Below are 23,440 nucleotides of genomic sequence, written 5' to 3' on the forward strand. Positions count from 1 at the left end.
ACCAGGTCAGGGATTGTGCTGGAGTCAGAGCAAGAGGTAGTAATTTGAGGAAATGGCATACACAAAAATTATTCTAAGATCAAATAATGAATCCAGTCCCAATGTGGGTAAAGGGCTCAATGTATTATGTTTTTTAGTAAGGCTTAAGAAATAGGGCATACATGCAGTTGGTCTGGATAAATTCCCAGCTTTGTCAGGACAGGGAATGGGCAAGTGGGGAGTGTCGTTGGGGATGATTCTCTTTGGGAAAGTAAAGACTCTTGGGGGCATAGCTGCACTTCCATTGTTCTTGAAGAGAAAACTAACATTTACTAAGCACTTTTTTGGTGATAGGCACTGTGCTAAGACCTTTGCTTGCATTATCTTATTGAATTATTGCAACAACGTTATAATGCAAGTACTGTGTTTATCTCCATCACTTGTTAAAGCTCTCAGAGTAATAAATGTTGAATTCAGGCTGTGAATGCAGCTCTGGCTGTTTCTAGAGACAACACCCACTTGGAACAGCCATACGGCCTCCATGTGGTAGAATGTTGGACTAACACAGCCTGCATTTGATATACAGCAACACTCCCCGTGTCTAAGTGAATGGAATGGGACCTCCTCAAAACTTTCCCTCATATAATGCTGTTTCCCTGAGATTTCCAAAGATCCTTATGATTGTCTGGGTTCAATGATGATAATGTATGTGTTTTCACATCTCAAAATTTAATGATTTAGCAATGGCCTGCAGGATCTGGTCTCTGAATTACTAGCTTGAGATGGATCTCATATTCTTCTTGATCCAATCCAGATGTGCCTAATGGAGGTAGCCTTAAATAGGTATTATGATAAAGAAAATTCTTACAAAGGTGTGAGTGGTGACAATTATATTTTAAATTTTATCACACCTGGCAACATGTCAGGCTGATCCAATTCTTCACTAGGATTTCTGATTCTCCCATAACCGTGGGCCAGGGGATACACTGCCCAAATTCTTGAAGGGAGTTCTCCTAATAATTGGAATATGTTGCCTAACTCCATTTTTAATTCCCTAAACTCTATTCTGGAATACATAGATATTGAATCAATACTTGCTTTGTGTCTCTCATCACAGGGACTCATGTACTATCACACCATTTGCTGGCATTCATTCATTCTAGATGCTTAGAATCACTAAGCATCTACTCTGGGCCATACTTTGAGATTCGACAGTGAACTGGACAGGCATTGTCCTTTGGGAAGTTTATGGTCCAAAAGTAGGAACCACATTTTAGTGTAATCAGATATTATCCATGAAAGAATCCCACACCACTTCCCAACAAGCTTCACTTTCAAGATCTATTTTTCAATCTTAATAAAAATGCTATAGAGTTTTTGACTCAAGTTGAAACCGTTCTTTGGTCTCACTTAGGTGAAGATAGTTCTTGAAAGACTTGAGCTTCCTGACCATAATATATTCCACTTCAAATATGGAGTAAATTTATTCCTGCTTCTGTATATTCTTGCTATGTATACAATTTGCCCTTCCTAGAAAACTTTTTCTTTCTACTTTGTTTATCTAATTCTTGCCTTCCTTCAAATCCCAGCTCAGGTTCCCATATTCTCTGAAACTTTCTCTGGCACAAGGCAGTTCTTTGCCTCAAAATTCCCAGGACATTCATTATCTTGTTGTCATGACTCCTTGGATTATTTGTTTCTTCTCATATCTACCCTCCAGGAGTTTTTGACTTTTTCATCTTTGCATCCTGTTGTTTAGAAAAGTGCCTAGCACATCATGGCTACCCTGAAAATGTTTCTTAATGATAACACATATTTCTCTATTAACTTGACAATTATCAGGCCTAAAGAATAAACTTTTCCCAGGTAAACACTTTGTGACAATTAGCTTTTGGTCACAGAAATTTACCCTTAGACTTAGGGCCTGCATTTTTCTTTTAGGTATCTGCATGGATCACAAGGCAAACTTTCTTTGTAGTTAGTCTCAAACATGGTGGCGTACTATGGAAAGCAAACAGAGAGCCAGAAAGAAGGCTCGTGGTTTCCAAGGCTGCTATAGTAGCTGATACTTTTAGGGAAGGAGCACCATATTTGGCACCATTAATTATATAGGTACTATAAATAACATAAAATGAGAAATTGGGTGAAAATTCCAAACAGACTACTAGGAATTAGGAAAACAAGATAAGACAATGGATTTAAATACTGAGAAATGTCAAAACATAACAAAGAACAGGGTGACTCTTTTGATTAATGTCCAGGGAAGTTGTTAAGTATCCAGATCACAGTCTAGGCAGTGAGGGAATCTGGAAACAAATCAAACAATCTCAACTTTAAGGGTCAGGAACTCCAGGCAATTCAGGGCAATAACTCTACAGGGCACCTAGAGTAAATGTCCTCCTATATTTGTCTCTCTAGCCCAGCACTGTCTAATAGAAACACAATGCGAGTCGCTTATATCAGTTTTAATTTACTATGGTCACATTAAAAAGTCAAAATTAGGCCAGGCGCTATGGCTCTTGCCTGTAATCCCAGCACTTTGGGAGGCTGAGGCAGGAAGATCACTTGAGGTCAGGAGTTCAAGACCAGACTGGCAAAACTTCATCTCTACAAAAAATATAAAAATTAGCTGGACATGACGGCATCTGCCTATAATCCCAGCTACTCAGGAAGCTAAGGCACGAGAGTCACTTGAACCCAGGTGGCAGAAGTTGCAGTGAGTTGAGATTGCGCCACTGCACTCCAGCCTGGGCAACAGAGTAAGACTCTGTCTCAAAAAAAAAAAAAAGAAAAAAGAAAAAAGTCAAAATTAAAAAGTGAAATTAATTAAACTACTGTATTTTAATCCAATAAATTAAACATATCACTTATCTGTATATTCAATACAAAAGTCATATTGAATATAATTGATGTATAAATGAGCTAGTTTATATTCTTCTTTTCACGATAAGTCTTCAACACTGGTGTGCATTTTACATCAAGAATACAACTCAGTTCAGGCTAACCACATTTCAAGTGCTGATAGCCAGGTATGGCTGGTTGCTATCATACTGGGCAGCATAGTTCTAGCTTACTGGTGAGAGTTGTTTCCTACCACAGGTAATCTTTGGGTTGCTTCACCATCATCCCTTGTTTTGCTTTTTATATACTAAATCACTTGTGTAACCAATTCTCCAAGTAAAAACTTCACTGTTGTAAATACTTGAGGCAGTTTCTGTTTGTTTGTTCATTTTTTAGATCAGAATATGGCTAAACCAAAAGTATTAACCAAAGAAAGAATACATACAGAAGGAATATCAGAGGGTCTGCCCTAGGAGATAGAAAAGGAAGGTCACAAAAGCAAACTTTAGCAGCAAACACCAAAGCACTGTTAGAAGGGAGCAATTGTTGGCAATCAGACTTTTACAATTACAAGAATAACATTACTGGTTGTGCTGAAAAAGGGGTCTCAAACTCTATTAGCAAACAAACACTTGACATTCAACTCTTCCTCCTTTTATTCCCTTGCTCCATTGCTGTAATTCTATGCATACTATGCAATCCTCATTACAATCTGGCTTCTCATGCAGGTCTGTCTACCAGATAAGAAAGCATTAGCTATACAGATTTAAAAATCTGGTCTCTTTGGGACTTTATCCAACCTTTGCATAAAGGTGTCTCCACTCTTTAACATCTTGCTGCACATGGCAGATCCTGGCAGAAGTTTCCTATATTGCTTTCAGTCAGAGACCTGATCAGGCAGGCCTTAACTCTGTTTTTGGGCCTCCATCAGCTCTCCCTCTATGAAAGAAGAGCTGAGTTCTACTCACCATTGTATGATCATAGAATGCTGGAAGGACTTCTTGTCAACTGGTCCAAACTCATAATTTTTACAAATGGGGAAAGCAAATGGGGATTAAAAAAATTGCCCAAGGTCATGCAGCAAGTTAGTAGCAGATTATCTCCAGATTATGACCCATGTTTTCTGCCTCTTGGAAAAGTGCTCTTTATACTGTGTCATATATTAGATTATTACCTTAGATCATGCAATATTGATTTTGTGGTTACAAATAAATTTTAGTAAGTAGGCAAAGTTACAAATACAGAATCCATGAAAGAAGATTGTGTGTGTGTGTGCATGCGTGCATGTGTGTGTGTGTATGTGTGTGTGTATAATGTGACATTCAGCCTCTGTGCCAAGCACTTTAGGTGTATTACCCTATGTAATCCTTGGAGTAACTCCATGAGGTAGGTACTAGTTTTATGACAGTGTGCAAATTGAGATTGAGTAACTTTCCCCAGATTTGAAAAGAGTAGAGCCAAAACTTCTGTCTTGGGGTCCCTGAATCCAAAGCCTATGTTCTTAGCCATTATGCTGAAATGCCTCCCTAAATATGGTGCATCCCATGAGCTTTTCTTGACTTCAAAATTGCTTCCTTTTCTGGGTAGAGGTCAAGGGATAGTCTGTATTTCCAAAGCATCACTTTTTTGGGAGTATAATCTAGAGCTGACTTATACTGTCAATCATAGCAGTCTCTCTTTTCACTTAACCTGTATGGCATAAAACACTTGACTACCCATAAAATGAATTGGCAAGATGTTCAGCCCAGATATTTAGGTCTGAATTCTTTAATAGGAAGGGTGATCAATGCTATAAGGAATTCTTCTCAATTTAAGGTATGGGCTCCAAAGTTCAAATCCATGAAGTGTTTGGAGTTGTGGAATTGGTTTCCCACCCTCATTGAACCACAAATATCAATTTTAACATGATAGAGAATGTAACATTCTGTTATAGGAATATCAAAAATACATAATTATAAAAGCTATCACTTATTAAAATCTTATTTAATGATCGAATGAGAACACAATTGACAAGGTACTCACTGCTAATATGTAAATGGTATTGGAAAAGCAAAGAATATTTTCAAAGCTTCAAATATTTTGCTCCTTTCTCTCCACCAAGTGGATCTACAGCTCAGTCCTTGAACAACTTCCAAAATCATCTGCTATTGGCTTATTGATAGTGTTTTTTAATAGATTCTGCAACAAGCATTAGTTTCATGACTGAATGTAAAGCTTATAAAACTAAGCAATTGGAATACTTGTCTGCAGCAGCTCAGTGTTGTTTCTTTGCTGATTGTTCTGTATTCATCAAATATATTACATGTCAGTTCCAACTGCATGTAAATGGACCATAATAGAATTTAGGAGTATGACATGAACCAATGGCTATTTCCATCCCTCTCCTACTTTCTTAAAAGGGTGTGGTGTCCACTATTTATTGCTTAGAGGGATTTGCCAAGAACAATGGCTACTCAGGCCAGTAGCATTTATTACGGCTACATCTTGAATGGATTAAAAACTCTTTCTCCATGCAATGACAATTTTTACCTGAAGCCAAAGGATGAGTTTTAATAAGGGATTTGATGGAATCATCAGAGAAACAATGATATGGAAAGTGAGAATAAAATGATAGTTGTGCTTATCTTGTCAGTTACAACATGAATACTGAATAGAATTATTCAGGTTTGACTGAACCAAATAGCCAATTTATGACTTAAAGATGGAGATGTCACTTTTTTATCCATTGGAATTTAATATTCAAGAAAAATCTGAATAAATTAATTGACAATAAAAATTGGGAGATTCATTTATTAAGACTGGGCACTCTATGCTTTATTTTCAGTTTGTGGTTGACACAAAATAAGAAATGTTCCATTTAGGTACAACTATCAATATTCTGGGACAATTTAAGAAAGTATCAACAGATTAAAAAAGTACTAGTTTTGAGGGGTTGGGGAGGAGAAAGAGTATGTTGGCTATTTTGAAACAGTTTATTCATTCCAGGGAATGGGTAACTGTTGGAGCTGAAATAAATTCCAAAGAAAGAAAAACATCCCAGCTTAATTGACTGAGGAATAGGTATGCTTCAATAATACTAATATGCAGGAAAAGAGATACTTTGGTTACAGATTTCCTAACTACTCAGAATGGTTCCTAACCAGTGACTGGAAGACATATGAATTTAGATGCCAACGAATGGGTGAATGATCAAAACACTGGGAAAAAAAGACTTGAAGTAGGTATATTAAAAATTGTATGTTTTCATCTGTAAAAGAAAACTAGAAATTTTCCAATTCCTCGTGAATATCTTTCATAAAGAACAGTCTTTCTTGAAAAGCCTAATTATCTAAGGGACTTTGTAAGGAAGGCAGGAAGATTTTGTCCAAAGACCAGTGGGTTAGGGAAAATATGAAGTTGCAATTGATTACTGAATACCAGAGAGCTGGAGTTGCAACAGCGGGATAGGGGACTTTTTAAAGAAACATTAAAAATTTAGCTTATACAGTACTCAATGAATGTCCTATGTTTCTAAGTATACATGATCACTTCATACATATGCAGTAGTGTTACAGTTATGGCTTTTTGCTTAGCAATGTCACACGGTAGGATTGATAGGTTACTTATGAATTATCCATCCTAATTCTCTCCTTGAAGATAGAGGGACATGCCATTTTGAGTCCTTGGAAAGGAATGCCTTTAACCAAGGAATAACAAATCTACTTTAAAAAATATTTGGCACCCTTATTCCTATTTTTAAAAATTTTAAATTGATATATAATACTTGTATGTTTTTATGGGGCACATGTGAATTTTGATAAATGCATTGAATGTGTAATGATCAAGTCAGAGTATTTAGGATATCCATCACCTCGAGCATTTATCATTTATTTGTGTTGGGAACACTTTAAATCCTCTCTTCTAGTTATTGTGAAATATGCAATACGTTGTTGTTAACTATAGTTACCTTACTGTGAGATCAAACATTAGAACTTATTTCTTCTACATGACTGCATGGTTGTACCCATTAACCTACCTCTCTTTATTCCCCTCACCACACAGGCACCCTTCCAAGCCTATGGTATGTATCATTCTACTCTCCAGCCCCATGAGATCCACTTTTTAAGCTCCCATATGAGTGAGAACACGTGATATTTGTTTCTGTGTCTGCCTTATTATACTTAACATAATGACTTCCAGTTCCATCCATGTTGCTGCAAATGACAGGATTTAATTCGTTTTTATGGCTGAATAGCATTCTCTTATGTATATTATATATACCACATTTTTCTTTATTCATTCATCTGTTGATGGACATTAAATTTGATTCCATATATTTGGAATTGTGAACAGTGATGTAATAAACATGTTGTGCAGGTATGTCTTTGATATATTGATTTTCTTTCTCTTGGATAAATATCCAGTAGTGGGGATTGCTGGATTGCATGGCAGTTCCATGGTTAGTTTTTTGAGTAATTGCTATACTGTTTTTCCTAATGCTTGAACTAATTTGCATTCCACTAAAAGCATAGAAAAGTTCTCTTTTCTTCATATCCTTACCAGCATCTGTTATTTTTTGTCTTTTTAATAACAGTCCTTCTAACTGCAGTAAAATGGTAACTCATTGTGGTTTTGATTTGCATTACCCTGATGATTAGTGATGTTGAGCATTTTGTCATATACGTGTTGGCCATTTATGTGTCTTCTTTTGAGAAATGTCTATTCATGTTCTTTGCCCACTTTTTAATGGGATTACTTGTTTTTTGCTGTTGAGTTCTTTGTGTACCTTGTAGATTCTGGATATTAGTCCCTTGTTGGATAGTTTGCAAATATTTTCTCTCATTTTACAGATTGTCTGTTCACTCTGTTCGTTGTTTTCTTTGCTGTTCAGAACTTTTCAATTTAATATAGTCCCATTTGTCTATTTTGTTGTTGTTGTTGCTTGTGCTTCTGCAGTCTTGTCCATAAAATCTTTGCCTAGATCAATGTCCTGGAGTGTTTCCCTTATGTTTTCTTCTAGAAGTTTTATGGCTTCAGGTCTATACATTTAAGTCTTTAATCCATTTTGAGTTTTTTTTTTTAATGGTGGGAGACAGGGAATTAGTTTCATTCTTCTGAATACAGATATTTTACTTTCCCAGAACCATTTAATGAAGAAGGCGTCCTGTCCCCATTGTATGTTCTTGGCACCTTTGTAAAAAAATCAGTTGACTGTACATATGTGGAGTTATTTCTGAGTTATCTATTCTGTTCCATTTTAATACTTTCACTGCTCTTTCATAATAGTGAGAGCATTCCTCTGAGGAGCTTTAGGCTTGAATTAACTCTTTATAACTAATATTGTTATAATTATTATATTCAATATAAACTTCTCTATGACTCTGTATGTAGAATCAAGTGAAGTACATGCCAGGTACACTGTAAGAATAAGCATTGGCAAGCTACAGTTCAAATATTTCATAAAAATAAGTGTTAAGGTCTTTGTCTGCTACTCAGAAGGGAAAATACTATTTATAAACAAACTATTAGTTGATCATTAGTTAAATCTTATTTAACCAGCTCACTTTAACCTCATAAAGAGTTTTGATTATAAATTTCTGCATGTGTTCACCATACATTTCTGAAATACATAATGGTACATTCTTACTCTTTAGAGAGACAAAGGTACATTTTTTGTGCTTTATTTATGTTTTATCTCCAATTATATGACATGCCCTGAATTTGGTACTGGGGTTATCTATGGAAACTCTAGCCTGGTAGAGACAGGGACAGACAGATATTTATAATACAATGTGCTGACAGATGATGTGCTAAGTGCTATGAGAGCACAGAGAAAGGAATATCTAACTGTGCCTATGTTCGATAAGGAGAATGGTCCAGCGGATCAATGAATGCTTGGACTTGGTATTGGAAACTGAATAGGTTGGGCAACTTCAAATAGGAACCATTTAGAAGTCTGTTATACAAAGAGTCCAAGTGATTGGTAAGGATCTGAGGATGACACATAATTGAATTTATTTCATGAGAATTTCCATAGTGCTAATGTGTCAAGCCATGATCTAAGCACTTTATAAATATTAACTCAACCTGTATAGCTTATAACATCACTATGAGGGTAAGTAGTATTATAATCATCCTCACTTTATGGATGAGGAGACCAAGTAACAAACACCAAGACTTTTGCTTAAGTTAACAAAGCTCATGAATGATAAGGCTAAAATTTGAACCTAGGCAGTTTGGCTCTAGCCTCCTTCCTCTTAACCACTAGACCACACTGCCTTTTTGTATTCCAGAGTAGGAGTTCATTCTATGACTTGGGTAAATAGGTGAATGGCATTCCATTTATGGAGACTGGGACCATAGAAGGAGCAACAGATATCTTTCAGACACATGTGGAGCTAATGAGTTCAGTTTTAGGTATGTTGAGTTTCAGATCCTTCTGCTCATTATTTTGCCTAGACCTGAATCACAACAGATAATTGCTGACTGTAGCTGATTATTTCTAGAGCTCTAGAAAGTGGGCTAAGTGTCAGTGTCAGTGCTGGTCTAAAGCTTCTGGGGAACCTGGCAGTGTAAGCTGAAAGCAGTGGCACACCACAGGAGGCAAGACATGTGTACTCACAGTCCTTCTGCCTACTACCTAAATTCCCTTAAGTCAGACCCCAATATGGGGCAAATCACTGAGACCTGTACTACCCTGAGTTTTTTACATAAGTTTGGAAATCTGCAGTTCTTTTCTCCTTTTTGTCTCTCAAACCAACTGCAAAGGTAAAAGACCTTTTACATTTTATTGAGCATGTTTTGAACAACGGTCATAATCCAGAGGTTACTGAGTTAGGATCATTGTGACAAAAATGGCAAATAAGTAAGCATCTAGAAGATTTCACTTTAATTCATTAAAAGAAAGCAATGAAAATAATATCTACTTAAGAGAACTAAACTCAGCCAAACTTCTGCTCAAACCCTCAGATTCAACTTTCGTTGCTGTCAGCTGGAATTATTCAGAAATATTTAAAAGAGGCAACTCAGTCTATGATGTATCATTTTGCAAGTGCCTTTTATCTGTTGCTTATTGTTAGTTTTATTTTTTCTCACTTGCCAGGGTTTAGAATAGGGTACAAGATAAAACAAATTTTTGAAGCAGGTTTCAAAACTTTGGTGGTTGTTGAATTCCATTCCTTAATATTCTTATCTTGGGAGAGGAAAGAAATAAAATAATTTCTCAACAAATAGGTAAAGTAAGTCTTGACATTTTGTCTTGTCATGAAACTAGGGGATGGGACAGGGAAAGGCAAATTGTTTTATGTTCGAAGAAGTGCTGTTTGATGTGCAATGGTTCCTCTGGTAATGTCTCTGAATTCATTCTTTGACTCTTAACTCTTCAATGTGCATACAGTTTTCTAAGTTTCCATGATATAACACTCATTCAATAGTTTTCCCATTGTCCTAGAGCATAGTGAATTCTCCCTTAATTTCTCCCAGAAGTTCACAAGTCAGGAAGTCAGAAAACCATAGCAGACAAACACTTGTAAGTGTCTGGCAGAGTTTGTAGATTATATTAGGGGCATCTCTCTCCAAGTACGAGCTGTACCCATACAGAATGACAAGCATGTGAAACTACTCAAAACAGTGCTTCTAATACCAACACATGGGTTTGTATTACGGTACTATATTACTATACTTGGAGAGAGTTAGTGACTTTTTCTTTTAGGGACTCAGGATTTATATATCAGACTGCACATAAGTCATCTTTACTAGGATGTCATAGATACTTCAACCTCAACATACCTAGTATCTTCTCTTCAAGACAAATTCTTCCTTTTAGAGTTTCTACTTTAGTTAGTGGCATCATCACGTACCTAAACTAGGAAGCCAAGAGGACCTTCCAACTCCTACATTTCCCTGATTCTCCATACCGATCAACCAGACTTGGCTTTAGGTATGATCTTCTAAACATCTCTCAAATACAATCTCTCTTCTCTATCACCATTGCCACAACTATTGCCATATTTCAGGTCCATATTACCTATCCTCTGGGCAATTGCAATTACCTTAAAACTAGTCTCAACCACTTCTAGTCTCTTTACCCATCCTACCTATTCTTCCTTCACTAAGCCATATGACCCAGCCATCCCATTACTGGGTATATACCCAAAGGATTATAAATCATGCTGCTATAAAGACACATGCACACGTATATTTATTGCGGCACTATTCACAATAGCAAAGACTTGGAATCAACCCAAATGTCCATCAGTGACAGACTGGATTAAGAAAATGTGGCACATATACACCATGGAATACTATGCAGCCATGAAAAAGGATGAGTTTGTGTCCTTTGTAGGGACATGGATGCAGCTGGAAACCATCATTCTTAGCAAACTATCACAAGAACAGAAAACCAAACACCGCATGTTCGTACTCATAGGTGGGAACTGAACAATGAGATCACTTGGACTCGGGAAGGGGAACATCACACACCGGGGCCTATCATGGGGAGGGGGGAGGGGGGAGGGATTGCATTGGGAGTTATACCTGATGTAAATGATGAGTTGATGGGTGCTGACGAGTTGATGGGTGCAGCCCACCAACATGGCACAAGTATACATATGTAACAAACCTGCACGTTATGCACATGTACCCTAGAACTTAAAGTATAATAATAAAAAAAAAAGCGAAATTTCTAAGTCACAATCTTATAATTCCCTTTCTTAACCCCATTTCTTAACCCCATCTCCCAGTGGCATCTAAATTCTTACATATGAAAGTTCAAGCTCCTCAGTATGGAACCTAAGGCCCTTTATGATCTAGCCCTTTGACACTGTGCTCTAGTTTTTCTTTATCCTCCAATAGTGAGGTGTCCTGAACCTTCCAAGGCATTTCATGCCTCTGTCCCTATTCAGACTGAGTCAGTGCCTTCACAGTTACTATTTGAGTAACACTCAAAGCATCTATAAAGACCCCATGCAGTACATCCTAAATAGCTGTATGAGGTCTTTATGGATGCTTTGGGTGTTATTCAGGGAATTAATCCAGGAGTGCCTCTTATCTAGGTTCCATGACTGTCATGTTATATCTATATTTTCCTTCTCTGCCAAGTTCCTTTGGTTCTCAGTAGAGTTCCATGACCTACTTAGTTTTTTACCTAGTTTCTCTTTAAAGCTTTCCTCTTGTTTTCTCACATCTGGTTCCAAGCAGGAAAGCCCTCAGGCAAGTGATACTCCATCCCTACATCCTATACCAAGTTCCTCATGTTAGATCCCAACAAGAGTCCATCTTGGTGGTAGAATGAGTTTCTGCCTTTGTACAACAATGCTGTCTCCACCCTCTATTAATTACAGATGCCCTTCATTGTCCTTCAAAACCCAGATCAAGCCAGGCATGGTGGGTCATGCCTGTAATCGCAACACTTTGGGAGGCCAAGCTGGGAGATTGCTTGGGCCCAGGAGTACAAGACCAGCTTGGGCAACACAGTGAGACCTTATCTCTACAAAAATAAAAATAAAAATAAATTATCTAGGCATAGTGGCATGTGCCTGTAGTTTCAGCTACTTGGGAGGCTGAGATGGGAGGATCACTCTGGGAGGTCAAGGCTACAGTGACCTGTGATCACACCACTGCACTCCAGGAAAGGGCTAGATCCTATCTCAAACAAACAAACAAACAAACAAACATCAGCTCAAATGTCACCAACTCTGAGAAGCTGTTCTTGTCTGGATTAAGATAGTCATTCCCGTTTATCTGCAGCTGTATTCCTTGTACACATTTGTATTTCATTTATTCCTCTTTATTGGGTGATCTTGGGCAATACTTTTAAGTTTGCTGTACCTGGTCCGTAAAGATAGGATAAACTCTCACCATTGCTATCATATTGTAGATAGTGTGTACTAAGAGCTGGTGGAAAAAAAATGCTTCTAACTAGGAATAGAAAACCATGTACACTCCATGGCTATTTTAGAGATCAGAAATAGCATTTCTATAATTGTAAGTTTCAGTTATCCATGTGTAAATAATTGTGGCCCTGAAAAATTGTGGCCCATTGGCATAAATGGGTCCTCAATTTCACAAAATGCCTTACCGAACTTAAATAAAATTAGACAAAGAATGTTACTATTTGTCGACACAGATTATCTTCATACATCACAAGCAGTAAATGAAGTATTTATTCACACACTGGTCTCCTAAAACGAACTTATGAGTTGCCCTCGTTTGGTGAAGTGGTCTCTCATCTCTCCTCCCATGGTAAACTGAAGAGCTTATATTCATGATTTATAGATAGCATGCCTTTGCACAACTACATCCTTATATCAGGTCCTCCTATGTAATTCAAATATCAGGGAATCACATGAGGACAGCCCTAAGAATAATTCTATTCTCTAAGTGAAACAGATTCAAACATAAGTTTTCAACCCTTATTAGATCATTCAGCATCCACTGAATGGTCACCAATGACAATCTCCTCATCTTTTTCTCAGTCTTTGTTCTTCTTGCCCTCTTTACACTATTTGCCATTCTTGAAACCCACCTTATTATTTAAAATATTTTCCTCTTGGCTTCTACAATTCTCAGTTCTCTGTTTCAAATCATGCATCTTCTGTTTTTTCATTTCTTCTACCTATGACTGTGGGTGCTTTACTTGCTTTATATCTTGAGCTTCTGCTTTTCCTTCTCTCTATCCTCTCCTCTACACTTGGAAGGGTGGATGACACCAAATCAGTATCTTCAGTCATGAACATCCCAAGACCCAGTTTGGAATTTCTTCCTCTCTGCTGGATATTTCCACAAAGATATGCCAACATCATTACTTTAAAGTCAATACTCTGTATCCAAAGCCAATAATTGCAACCGTCTCAAGAATAGATTCTCCTACCTCTGCTAGTGATGCCCCATGTTTCAGTCATACAGATATTTGATTAAAGAACAAAAGTTAAAGAAACATTGGAAGTACATTTTTTCCCTCTGGTCACATAGAAGGCAGACAGGATTAGAAGATGTATTTTTCATAACTTTTACTTTACTTTTTGAAATTTCTATCAGCAACAGGGTTAAGCTTATGTACAAGAATATTCAACCTAATAAATAGTTGTAAAAACATGTTTACAGAAAATATGTCTTGGCTTTTTAGCAACAGCAACAGGGTTAAGCTTATGTACAAGAATATTCAACCTAATAAATAGTTGTAAAAACATGTTTACAGAAAATATGTCTTGGCTTTTTAGCAACAGCAACAGGGTTAAGCTTATGTAGAAGAATATTCAACCTAATAAATAGTTATAAAAACATATTTAAAGAAAATATGTCTTGGCTTTTTCTTCTTTAAGGGGAAAATGAAAATTAGGAGAAATAAGGCACAAAGTTTTGTGCTTTTAGGTTTAGAATAGTTATGTTTACACATTCCTTTTTTTTCCCTCTCTTTTGCTGTCAATTTATTTATCAGTTAGGAATTCTTGGTTTACTAGGTCTCATTCTTAAGGAATAGCCTTTTGGGTTCCAAGATCTTTAATCAATGCCAATTTACAGATGAAGGTTTTCTAATACAAAGATCTCAAAGTTTCAGTTTTACAAAAATTTAAAATAATAATTTCCCTTGAATCCATACTTGCTAAAACAGTCAAACTCTCTCATCATTTTCTCCATGATGCCTAACAATACCCTACAAAGCTACTGTAAGAAGAGAAACTCCTTTGTTGCCCCTGCTGGTAGAGGTGAGTGTTCAGTTCTGCTGCTGCTCCTTAGACCCATGAATATCAGATGTGTAAATAAAACTCACAATTGGCTGAACCTTCTCATCCCATTGTTTAAACCTCACCCATGAGATGATTCAGATTGTGTTTACTCAACTGCAAACTATTTTCTGATCTCAACATAGAAAATTAGTCAAGCCAGTTGTTGGGGTTACAAGAAGATAGGAAGCTCAGAGAAAGTCTACAGAAAGGAGGTAGAAACAAGCAAGTTCTTTCCAGAATCTTAAAGTTCCATGAACTAAGGCTTTAAATTATGCAAATTAATAGTTTTAGCACTACAAATGTACATGGTCTTAAAATGTTAGCAAAGATGCCAGGGTAACTGTAGAAGGTGATTATAGGTCTGATACAGAAAACTTTATTTTTCCTCCTTTAAAAAAAAAGTTTTTCCTCCTGTTTTTCTCCTAACAATAAAAACAAAGGGGTCAAAAACATGCCAAAGAATGATGAATTGAAGGAGACAATGCCATTTAGGGATCATTTAAATGTTTGTGTGGTCTTTCTGTTTTAATAATATTCAGATGCTCAACAATTTTTTTTTCTTTCCTTGTAATTTTAAAAATACAGCAGTAAAAGATGTAAGAAGCCATTGGGAAATCTGTCTGATAGTGAGAACTTAAGACATCTACATTTGTTTTCTTCTTCTCTCTACTCCTCCTCCCTTTCTTTTGGTCTCAGGATTCTTTCAACATTTGCATAAAACAAATATTTTACAGTTCAGAGAAATTTTTAGTACAGTTTTCCTGTGCAAAATGCCAGAAAGCCTTGTCTGAGCAAACTGCTCAACCAAAAGTAGCACTATAGAGTGCTCCAGAATGTCAGTTACTATGAGACAAGGTCATCTACATTAAGTCTGTGATTTCTAATTTCACCTGAAATGGAGTTTGGGGTTGTTTGTTGATTTATTTGTTTTTGTGATTCTGGATCTATATTTTATTTTTAGCCTACAAAAGCATTCAGGATTGGAAATTTTCTTGTTTCTATCCAAGTAACACGTGTGGCTATTTTTCTAACAACCACTGATGCCGGATCAACTGAAGCAAGTCTATCAATAGTCAATCTCCATTTCAAGTATCAACATAGCTTCTGATAAAGATTATGTGTACATTACTAAACCTCTGCTTCTTATTAAAACTAGGAGTACCACTGAATTACAGATTCAAAAAGCTCCGTGGGAGGTTATTTCTTCCATTAACTGTTTGGACACAAGATTAATCACAGAAGTTTGAGTCACTAGATTATTTGATTTTAATACCTAATGCTATTTATTCATTTTGATTATTTTGTGGATCACTCCACTATGTCTTCATCAGGCATTTGAAACTCCTTAAAGTCTCAGGTATTTGGGTTTTCTAAAGTAAAAATAGCTAAAAGAGGCAATGTGTAGAATCTACTATTTTAAAAAGGAAAATGTTAAAGTTAGGCAAATGTATGTGCTACTGCTCCCAACTTACTCCTACTGAAGCCATCAGGCCAACTCAGAGACAGGAAGCATGCAAAGCCTGACACCTAGCAGTTTTCAGTATCCATCTGCCAAGTGAGTAGAGGTTGGAATCTCAAATCCTAGAAACGAGGGTCATTTTTCTCCTCCTTAGCTTTTTGAAGTTTAAGAGTTGAAGTAGCCCTGAAAAGTACTGCTTAAGCAAGATAAAGCTATCAGAATTGAACTTTTGATTTCTTCTGGGAAACTATACCTAGTTCATCTGAAGTGTTGTGTGAACTGCAGAAAGCTTCCACGGCTTGAAACTTCTCCCATACTGTTGTGCCTTACTACTTAGAAGTGCCCGTGCCCTCTTCAGCTGTGACTCTACTGACCTCAGGACCTCACTGAACAAGGCACGTGGGGACCCTTGCAGGAGCCCTGGTAATGCTGAAATGATCCTATTGTTACACTATTTATGGAGCAACAACTTTGTCCAGAGAATGACCTGCTTGGCCTCCAGTGCTGAGAATGCTGCTGATGCCACCGTGTAATGGCATCATTTTAGGTGTCCTCAAGGACAGAACTTCCCCTTTGGATAATGGAAATTAGAACAAAGAACTTCACAGGGGAATAAATATTAATGACTGATGTGACTTTCTTTAAGGAAGAAGAAAATATGCCAGTGTTTATTCCCTCCCGCATCATTTCCATAATTTGCTTTTTTACTGTGAATTTAGAGGAAATGTGTGATGCTGGTATTTTGTCTTCCTTGTTTGTTTGATGCTGGGGATTTTATGTGTTGTACACTTTACCCCTCACATTGTGTAATTTGCCTCAAACCTGCAGTGAAAGTCCTTTATTGGCATCTTAGAAAAAAAAAAGAAACATGCTCTATCCAGATAAATATCAGTTGATGAAACTGACTTAACAAATCATGTCCAGAACCAAACAATATTTGTTAAATCCTTCAAATTTTTTATCCTAATATAATTAGTTTGAGAACAAAATACCATACTAAACTGTTTATCCCATGCAATATTTAGGATACACTTAAATACTTAAAAAATGTTATTTATCTGAAATTCAAATTTAGCAAGGCAGCCTGTATTTTATCTGGCAATCTTAGCAAGTGGCAAAGCAGAACATGTTGCAAGTGGCAAAGAGGGGACTGTGTCAGGGGTGACTGCTGAAAATCAGCCCATGTACCATCTTCAATACTCAAATCTTGGTGACTGATTTCCTATCCATGTTGAGATAGATGTATAAGACCTGTTATTTATCAGTGTATAGACAATCTCATTTCTACAAATGTAAAGAACAACAAAAATACAAGCACCACTCTGAAAAAAAGTGAATCATTTTGTCTCAGTAGAAATAGTTGAAATCATGGTACCTTTCCCTCTGAACACATACGGGACAACTCTTTTAAAAACATGTTAATTTTTATTAAAGTGTTTGTTTTACTTATTTTGAGAAATCAAATAGCAGTAGAGTAATACAGGGGATTACTCTACTGTGGAAATAGTTGAAATTATGGTGCCTTTCCCTCTGAACATATATGGGACAACTCTTTAAAAAACATGTTAACTTTTAATGAAGTGTTTGTTTTACTTATTTTGAGAAATCAAATAGCAGTAGAGTAATACAGGGGATTACCTTACCGTCCCTACTCTGCCTACAGTAATACAGGGGATTACCACCTCTACTCAGAGTAGGGACATTGTCCCTACTCTGCCCTCCCCTACTGTGGAGCCCCACTTCCCAGAGGCAACCCACTTCTAATTTGTTTTGTTTTTCCTGGAGTTTACTTCCATATTTCTAGGTTGCATGCATAAAATGTTATTACTATTTTAGACAATATCTGTTGATTTTTGTCTATAAAAATTAGGATCTAGCTCCTTGCACAGACTAATGCCTTCCCCCAGCATACACACATTCTAAACTCCTTCTCTGAACTCCTACCCATTCTCTTAATATAACAATCTTTGATTGAATAAAAAGGAACATCATTATTAAGATATAAATATGGTTTATAGCAGAATCACGTAGTATATATTATCTTCCATGTACAACTTATGTTTTCCCTGGAGTTAATAACAGCTTAATTTTTCAAAGCTTATTCTTCTATGTACTAACTCTAATTCACCCCTAAATTCTTCTAAAGAATTCTAAAACTCTTTTCAATATGTCAAAGTCAACAGAAAAGTTAGAAGTTCCATTCATCTTTTCATTAAGAGTAGCGTTTCTGAAGGCCTCTGTCCTCTTATTTTGATCTGGACTAGCTACTCTGCAGTCCTGCTACACAGACATTGGTCTATGATTTTTGTTCAATGTTCGCTTTTGGATTTCCCTAATGTTTCCTGTATTGACTTATCAATATCCTAGATCCTCTGTATTCCTCTTTCTTTAATTAATTCCTTATATTGGTGAAGCATATTTTTTAGAATTTTGGGAGGAAGGATGCATGGGTGGTGAACACAGACTCTTGAGTATCATGGAATCACATCATTCATCAAAAAAATCTGCACTGATCATAAGATTTTTAGAGTTGGAAGAAATTTTTTAAACTACCCGTCATTTCACCAATGAGGAAATCAAGACTGATATAGGTGACACATTTATGAAACATATATAAGACTTATTAAGGTTACACATTAATTAAACATATATAAGACTATTCAGAAAAATAATTTAACAAATTCTTTTTAACTTTGAGAGGAAGCTTGTGACACCCTAAGCTACCAGGTTAAGCATGGGCAGAGGTGAGAAAGAAAGAGGTAAGCGTAATTGTATCCCTATTAAAGCAATTCTTCCTAACCACTACTAGTACAAGGCACTGGCTTATTAATAATGATCCTGAGATAAATGTATTTACTACATATTGCTGTAACTCACTGACCTCCATTGATTAATAACTAAAGAGAGCTTAAGACTTCTGGTGGTTCCGCAAGCCCTTTCAATCTCTTTGAAATCACTTATAAAAGATATAAAATAAAAATTAAAAATAAAAATATTGTATTATTTTGAGGATTCACATGGCAAGGTTAAAGGGGTCTCAAAGTTTCTCTCCTTTAAGCAATAAAATACCTTCTTTTTTAACCTCTGACCTCCCTTTTCTAAGTACAGCTTTGATATCCTAGAGCTTCTCCCAACATAAGAAACTTTTCAGGAAAATTGGGGACCAGTCATTTCTAAGGATCACTCCATCTTTATGAAGGAAAGTCCTGACATTCACAGCAACAAAAATGGTCTCTATCACAGGTAGGGAGCATAGAATGGGAATATTGTTTCGGTTGAGTCTAATGAAAATAATGTTGGACAGGCAAATGCCTTTGTAATTACACCACAGACTGGGCCTGGGTATGAAAGTGGAGGTTTTACCTTAAGATAACAAAAGACCTTTCACTACTAAGCAATAACATCAAATTTAAATATTAAAGAATTTTCAAAATTGTCTAATACAACAGTCACAATTGATTCAGAGGACTATGAGATGGTTTGCACCTAGTTCATTAAAATAGAACCACTTTAGCCATGTTAATTTTGGTCTGCGCTGTTATGAAATCTTTTTTCATCAATTCTTGAAGTGTTCCTGCCTCCATAGAATTTTCCCCACTTTTGAAATCATGTGTCAAATCATTTGTAATCTGTTAAAAGCTATTGGTGACCTTTCTTTAAGCTTAAAAAGAAATAATTCCATCTGTTGATTTCATCACTAGGGAATTCTGGAAAAAGAGAAATCTCAGAAGTAAAAAGAGAAGAAAGGCATTTTTACCTCTTGACCTTTGAAACTGTAATGTCATTTAATTGAATCTGATTTTTTTGTTAACAGCTATTTCATTGTAACATTTCTGGGAACTGTATTAAGTCAAATGTTCATAGACAAGCAGGTGTTTTCTCTCATGTTTGTGTGTGTTCATACTTTCCCTTTTTTTCTCTGAGTAATTCACTCTTACAATGTGCTCCTCATTTTTTACCTTGTGAATCTTCTTTAGTGAGAAGTTCCTTGTTTAACAAATATTTGTTGACTAAGTGGTAAACAGTTGAAGATCACTATTTTCCCCCTAGTAAACGCTATTTGTAGCTTTATTAGTAGTCATTTGAGCCACAAGACAAATAATGCTTATTTGTGAGATCTCCATATAAATATGGCCTTTGCATTTGCACTTTATTTTATTTTAAAATCTACAAAGTAAAAACTAGTCTATGTCTGTATTTTTTTAAAAACTAAGAAAAATGCCTTTTAATCTTTATATCTTTATATGCCTTTTTATCTTTATTGTAACCATTTCTTGGTATCTTTATTTCTTTGTGTAGACTAAAAGGAAAGGTGAGAGAAATGTCTTATGGCATTTAACATTCTAGGATTTTTTCTCAGTTGCCTTCCACGGTCTACTAGTGAATATTTTAAACTCCCTGTAAGTTGTCAAGTCCTTTGCCCCCTGTGAAGAAGCATTGACAATTATAGACCAATTAGTGAGTAAACAGACCAGCTATGCTTTCTCAGAATGGGGTAGAGTGGGGCTGGGGAAGAGAAGCACCATACTGTGAAGCTTCTCAGAAACATTAAGCTCCCCCTGGTTCCATCAGATAATTCAGCCATGTACAAGAGCTAGCTAGAGGCCTTCAACAGTCAACCCAACCAACCTTTCTTAATAAGGTTAGATGCCCATTTTCAGAAGTTAGCTCCTGGTGGGCACTTACCCGATGCAGTTTTGGTCCTAAGGGGCATCTGCCTGCAGCCTACATCCCTGTCCCAGGTTGTCTTCTTAGTATGACTGACACTGCCTCATGTTATACTCAGTCCCAGCCTAGCCTCCACTTCTTGTCTTGTTATGTGCTGGGATTCACATTCTCTGTCTGGATATGGAGAAACCTTGCTGGCTTTAGAGCATCACCCCCAGGGGTTGAGAGGAATGGCCAAAGAAGTTTAGGAAGGTCTACACTTTTCCATTAATTCTGAGCACAGTCATATTTAGCTCACATTTTCGGATAAAATTTGTATATAATGTAATACACAGATGTCACGTAAACAGTTAAATGTTTTGACAGTGTATGCCTGTATAACTAGCTCCTCCAATGAAGATATAAAACAAAAGTACCCTTACGCCCCTTGGTAATCAACCCTGACCTCTACTTTCTGAGGCAACCACGGTTTAAATTTTTCCTATATTTTTGCCTGTTCTTGACCTCCTTAGAATAAAATCACATGGTATGTCAAAAAGAAACAATAAAAACCATCAAAATGGTAAGCTGGGTGTGGTTTTTGTGAACCACAGAGATTGAATGGAACCAATCTTCAGGGTCACTGATGACTTGGTAGCCACAGTAAATCCTGTTCATTATCTTAGGGGAAGTGTTGCAAGATTCCAGAAATGAAATGCTTCCCTGGAACATATTTCTTCTACTTAATTGGGGTACTACAGGATTATCCAAGTGCAAATTTTTCTATAGGTTTTCTTTTAAATACTAAGCCTCTCTTAGGGTTTGTATGTCTCAAGAAGTTCAAGTAGAATCCCTTTATTTTTTCATAAATCATTCCCTAAGAATTCAACCTCTAACGTAAATGGGTATAACAGTGAGTGAGTAGCCAGTAAAGTCCCCCAAATGTTTATTTTATCCCCATTATCAATAGTTCAGTGATTATCAGGGTCCACAATAACTTTCTCACTTACCACCATTTTTATTTCCATGGCCTCAACTGAGGAATTAAAAGTAAATATGTATATTTTGGGAGATTGTTGATGCATTGTTTGTGGAATCTTCTTGTGGACTAAATTGTTTTAGCTGTTGTGTCATCCTGAAAAATAAATTACATGTGTTTACAGTCTGGCATTTTTACAAAGCTGAGTGCTGGACATACTATTGTTTCATTTTGTTTGATTTTAGTCTGAGCTTCCAATATCAGAATATTCTGTCATAGATATAAAACATGCTCTCACTGACTATATGCTATTTTATATCTCCATTCCGGCATTTTTGATACTATAGGACACATTTTTTTTTCTTCCCTTTTGGATGGTACTCAGGCATTTCAGCTTGGTGTAGGTAAATCCAGATGAGGCTCCCTGCAGAAAATATCTTTGTAATCAGCTATCGTGTTCTGGGCTGGGATCAAGGAGGTATGAAGCTATTAGGAAAGAAAAGTTAAGAATAATAAAATTCTGTTCCTTTTAAAAGAAAGCACTTCCGAAACTAAAGTTTAGTTAAAGTCACAGAGGATCAATATCAGAGGAGAAAAGGTGAAGTTATTCAACTAACCAAGGTAGGTAGGCAGCACCTTGGAAAGACTGTAGTCTTGAAAGGTGAGCCAAGTGAAAGTGCCACCTCCACGAAGGCCTCTGAGCCAAACTCTGCATCTGAAGTCTGTGTGTTCTCAATTATCTGCTCAAGGTCTGTGGGCTCCAGTTCTATGAATAGATGCTGGAAATGTGTTCATGAGAAAGATGCAGACCTAGAACCAACTGGAATATCTACTTATAACACCTTCCTCAAACAAATGCCTTATCTCTCTGGCCCTAGAGACAAACAGTTCACGCCTCTCAGTGTGCTGGCAATGTCATGTCCTACAATTACAAGAGTTTTAATGTCAAAATGCGGCAAAAGGGTGGAGGAAGGGAAATGGTCAGTTGTACTACTCACCACTACTCTCAGGTCCAGTCTGTAGGAATATCTGCAGGAAGGGCTGCTCAGGATTTTTAGGCACATGGTGATAATAAAAAGCTGACCAACAATTTTTAGTTGGCTTTTTTACTGTTTTCAAATTCCCTACAGAAAATACACCCTCTAATTGCCTGTACCCATAGCAGACTGCTCCCACAGATCCTCCCACTCTATAGCCTCCCTTTGGGAAGCCACTGCTGGATTCTCATAGTGGGGGTACCCTAGAAAACTCCACCATCCTCTTTCACCAAAAATTCCTCTCACAGACTTGCTAATTTTGTCTGCTACTTGAGGAAAGCTGAGAAATATAATGGTTTTCTGCCTGCAGGAGAACACAGGAGAGGGATGGATATTGTTTCCTTGGTAGGAGGTTAGGTAGGATTAGTCAGGGAAAAGAGTGTAAGCATGAAGGCTTTGATCAAGGTCAATAAAGTCCAAATGCTATGTCAATAATCATAGTATTTTCTTGATTTAATGTCAAAAAGAGGGAACTGGACACAGTGATTGTTGACTTGGATGCATTGCACTGACTTGTATGAAGTAGAAATTCTACATCAGGAACCAGTGGATCTGGGTCCTAATCCTAGCATCACCACCGACTTTATTAGTTTGAACAGATTATTAATAATTACATGCCTCAAGTTTGCGGGGAAAGAGGAACACTTACACACTGTTGGTGGGAGTACAAATTACTTCAGCCATTGTGGAAGACAGTGTGGCAATTCCTCAAAGACCTAAAGCAGAACTACCATTTGACCCAGCAATCCCATTACTGGGTGTATACCCAAAGGAATATAAATCATTCTACCAT

The 23,440-nt window shown here is 36.8% G+C and overlaps 1 protein-coding gene across 1 annotated transcript in view; it reads right to left on the bottom strand.

Annotated features, from left to right (window-relative positions):
- Nucleotides 1-23,440, bottom strand: part of LOC105490629 (DTW domain containing 1) — a 96,607-nt gene that overhangs the window by 22,837 nt on the left and 50,330 nt on the right. The window contains exon 5 of the mRNA XM_071099377.1: nucleotides 1-22,096. This exon is cut by the window's left edge and continues 22,837 nt beyond it. Coding sequence (XP_070955478.1) covers nucleotides 22,056-22,096 — 41 coding nt within the window. The 3' untranslated portion in view covers nucleotides 1-22,055. The remainder of the gene's footprint in view (nucleotides 22,097-23,440) is intronic.

Source organism: Macaca nemestrina, chromosome 7, assembly GCF_043159975.1.
Source record: "Macaca nemestrina isolate mMacNem1 chromosome 7, mMacNem.hap1, whole genome shotgun sequence".
NCBI classification, from domain to species: domain Eukaryota; kingdom Metazoa; phylum Chordata; class Mammalia; order Primates; family Cercopithecidae; genus Macaca; species Macaca nemestrina.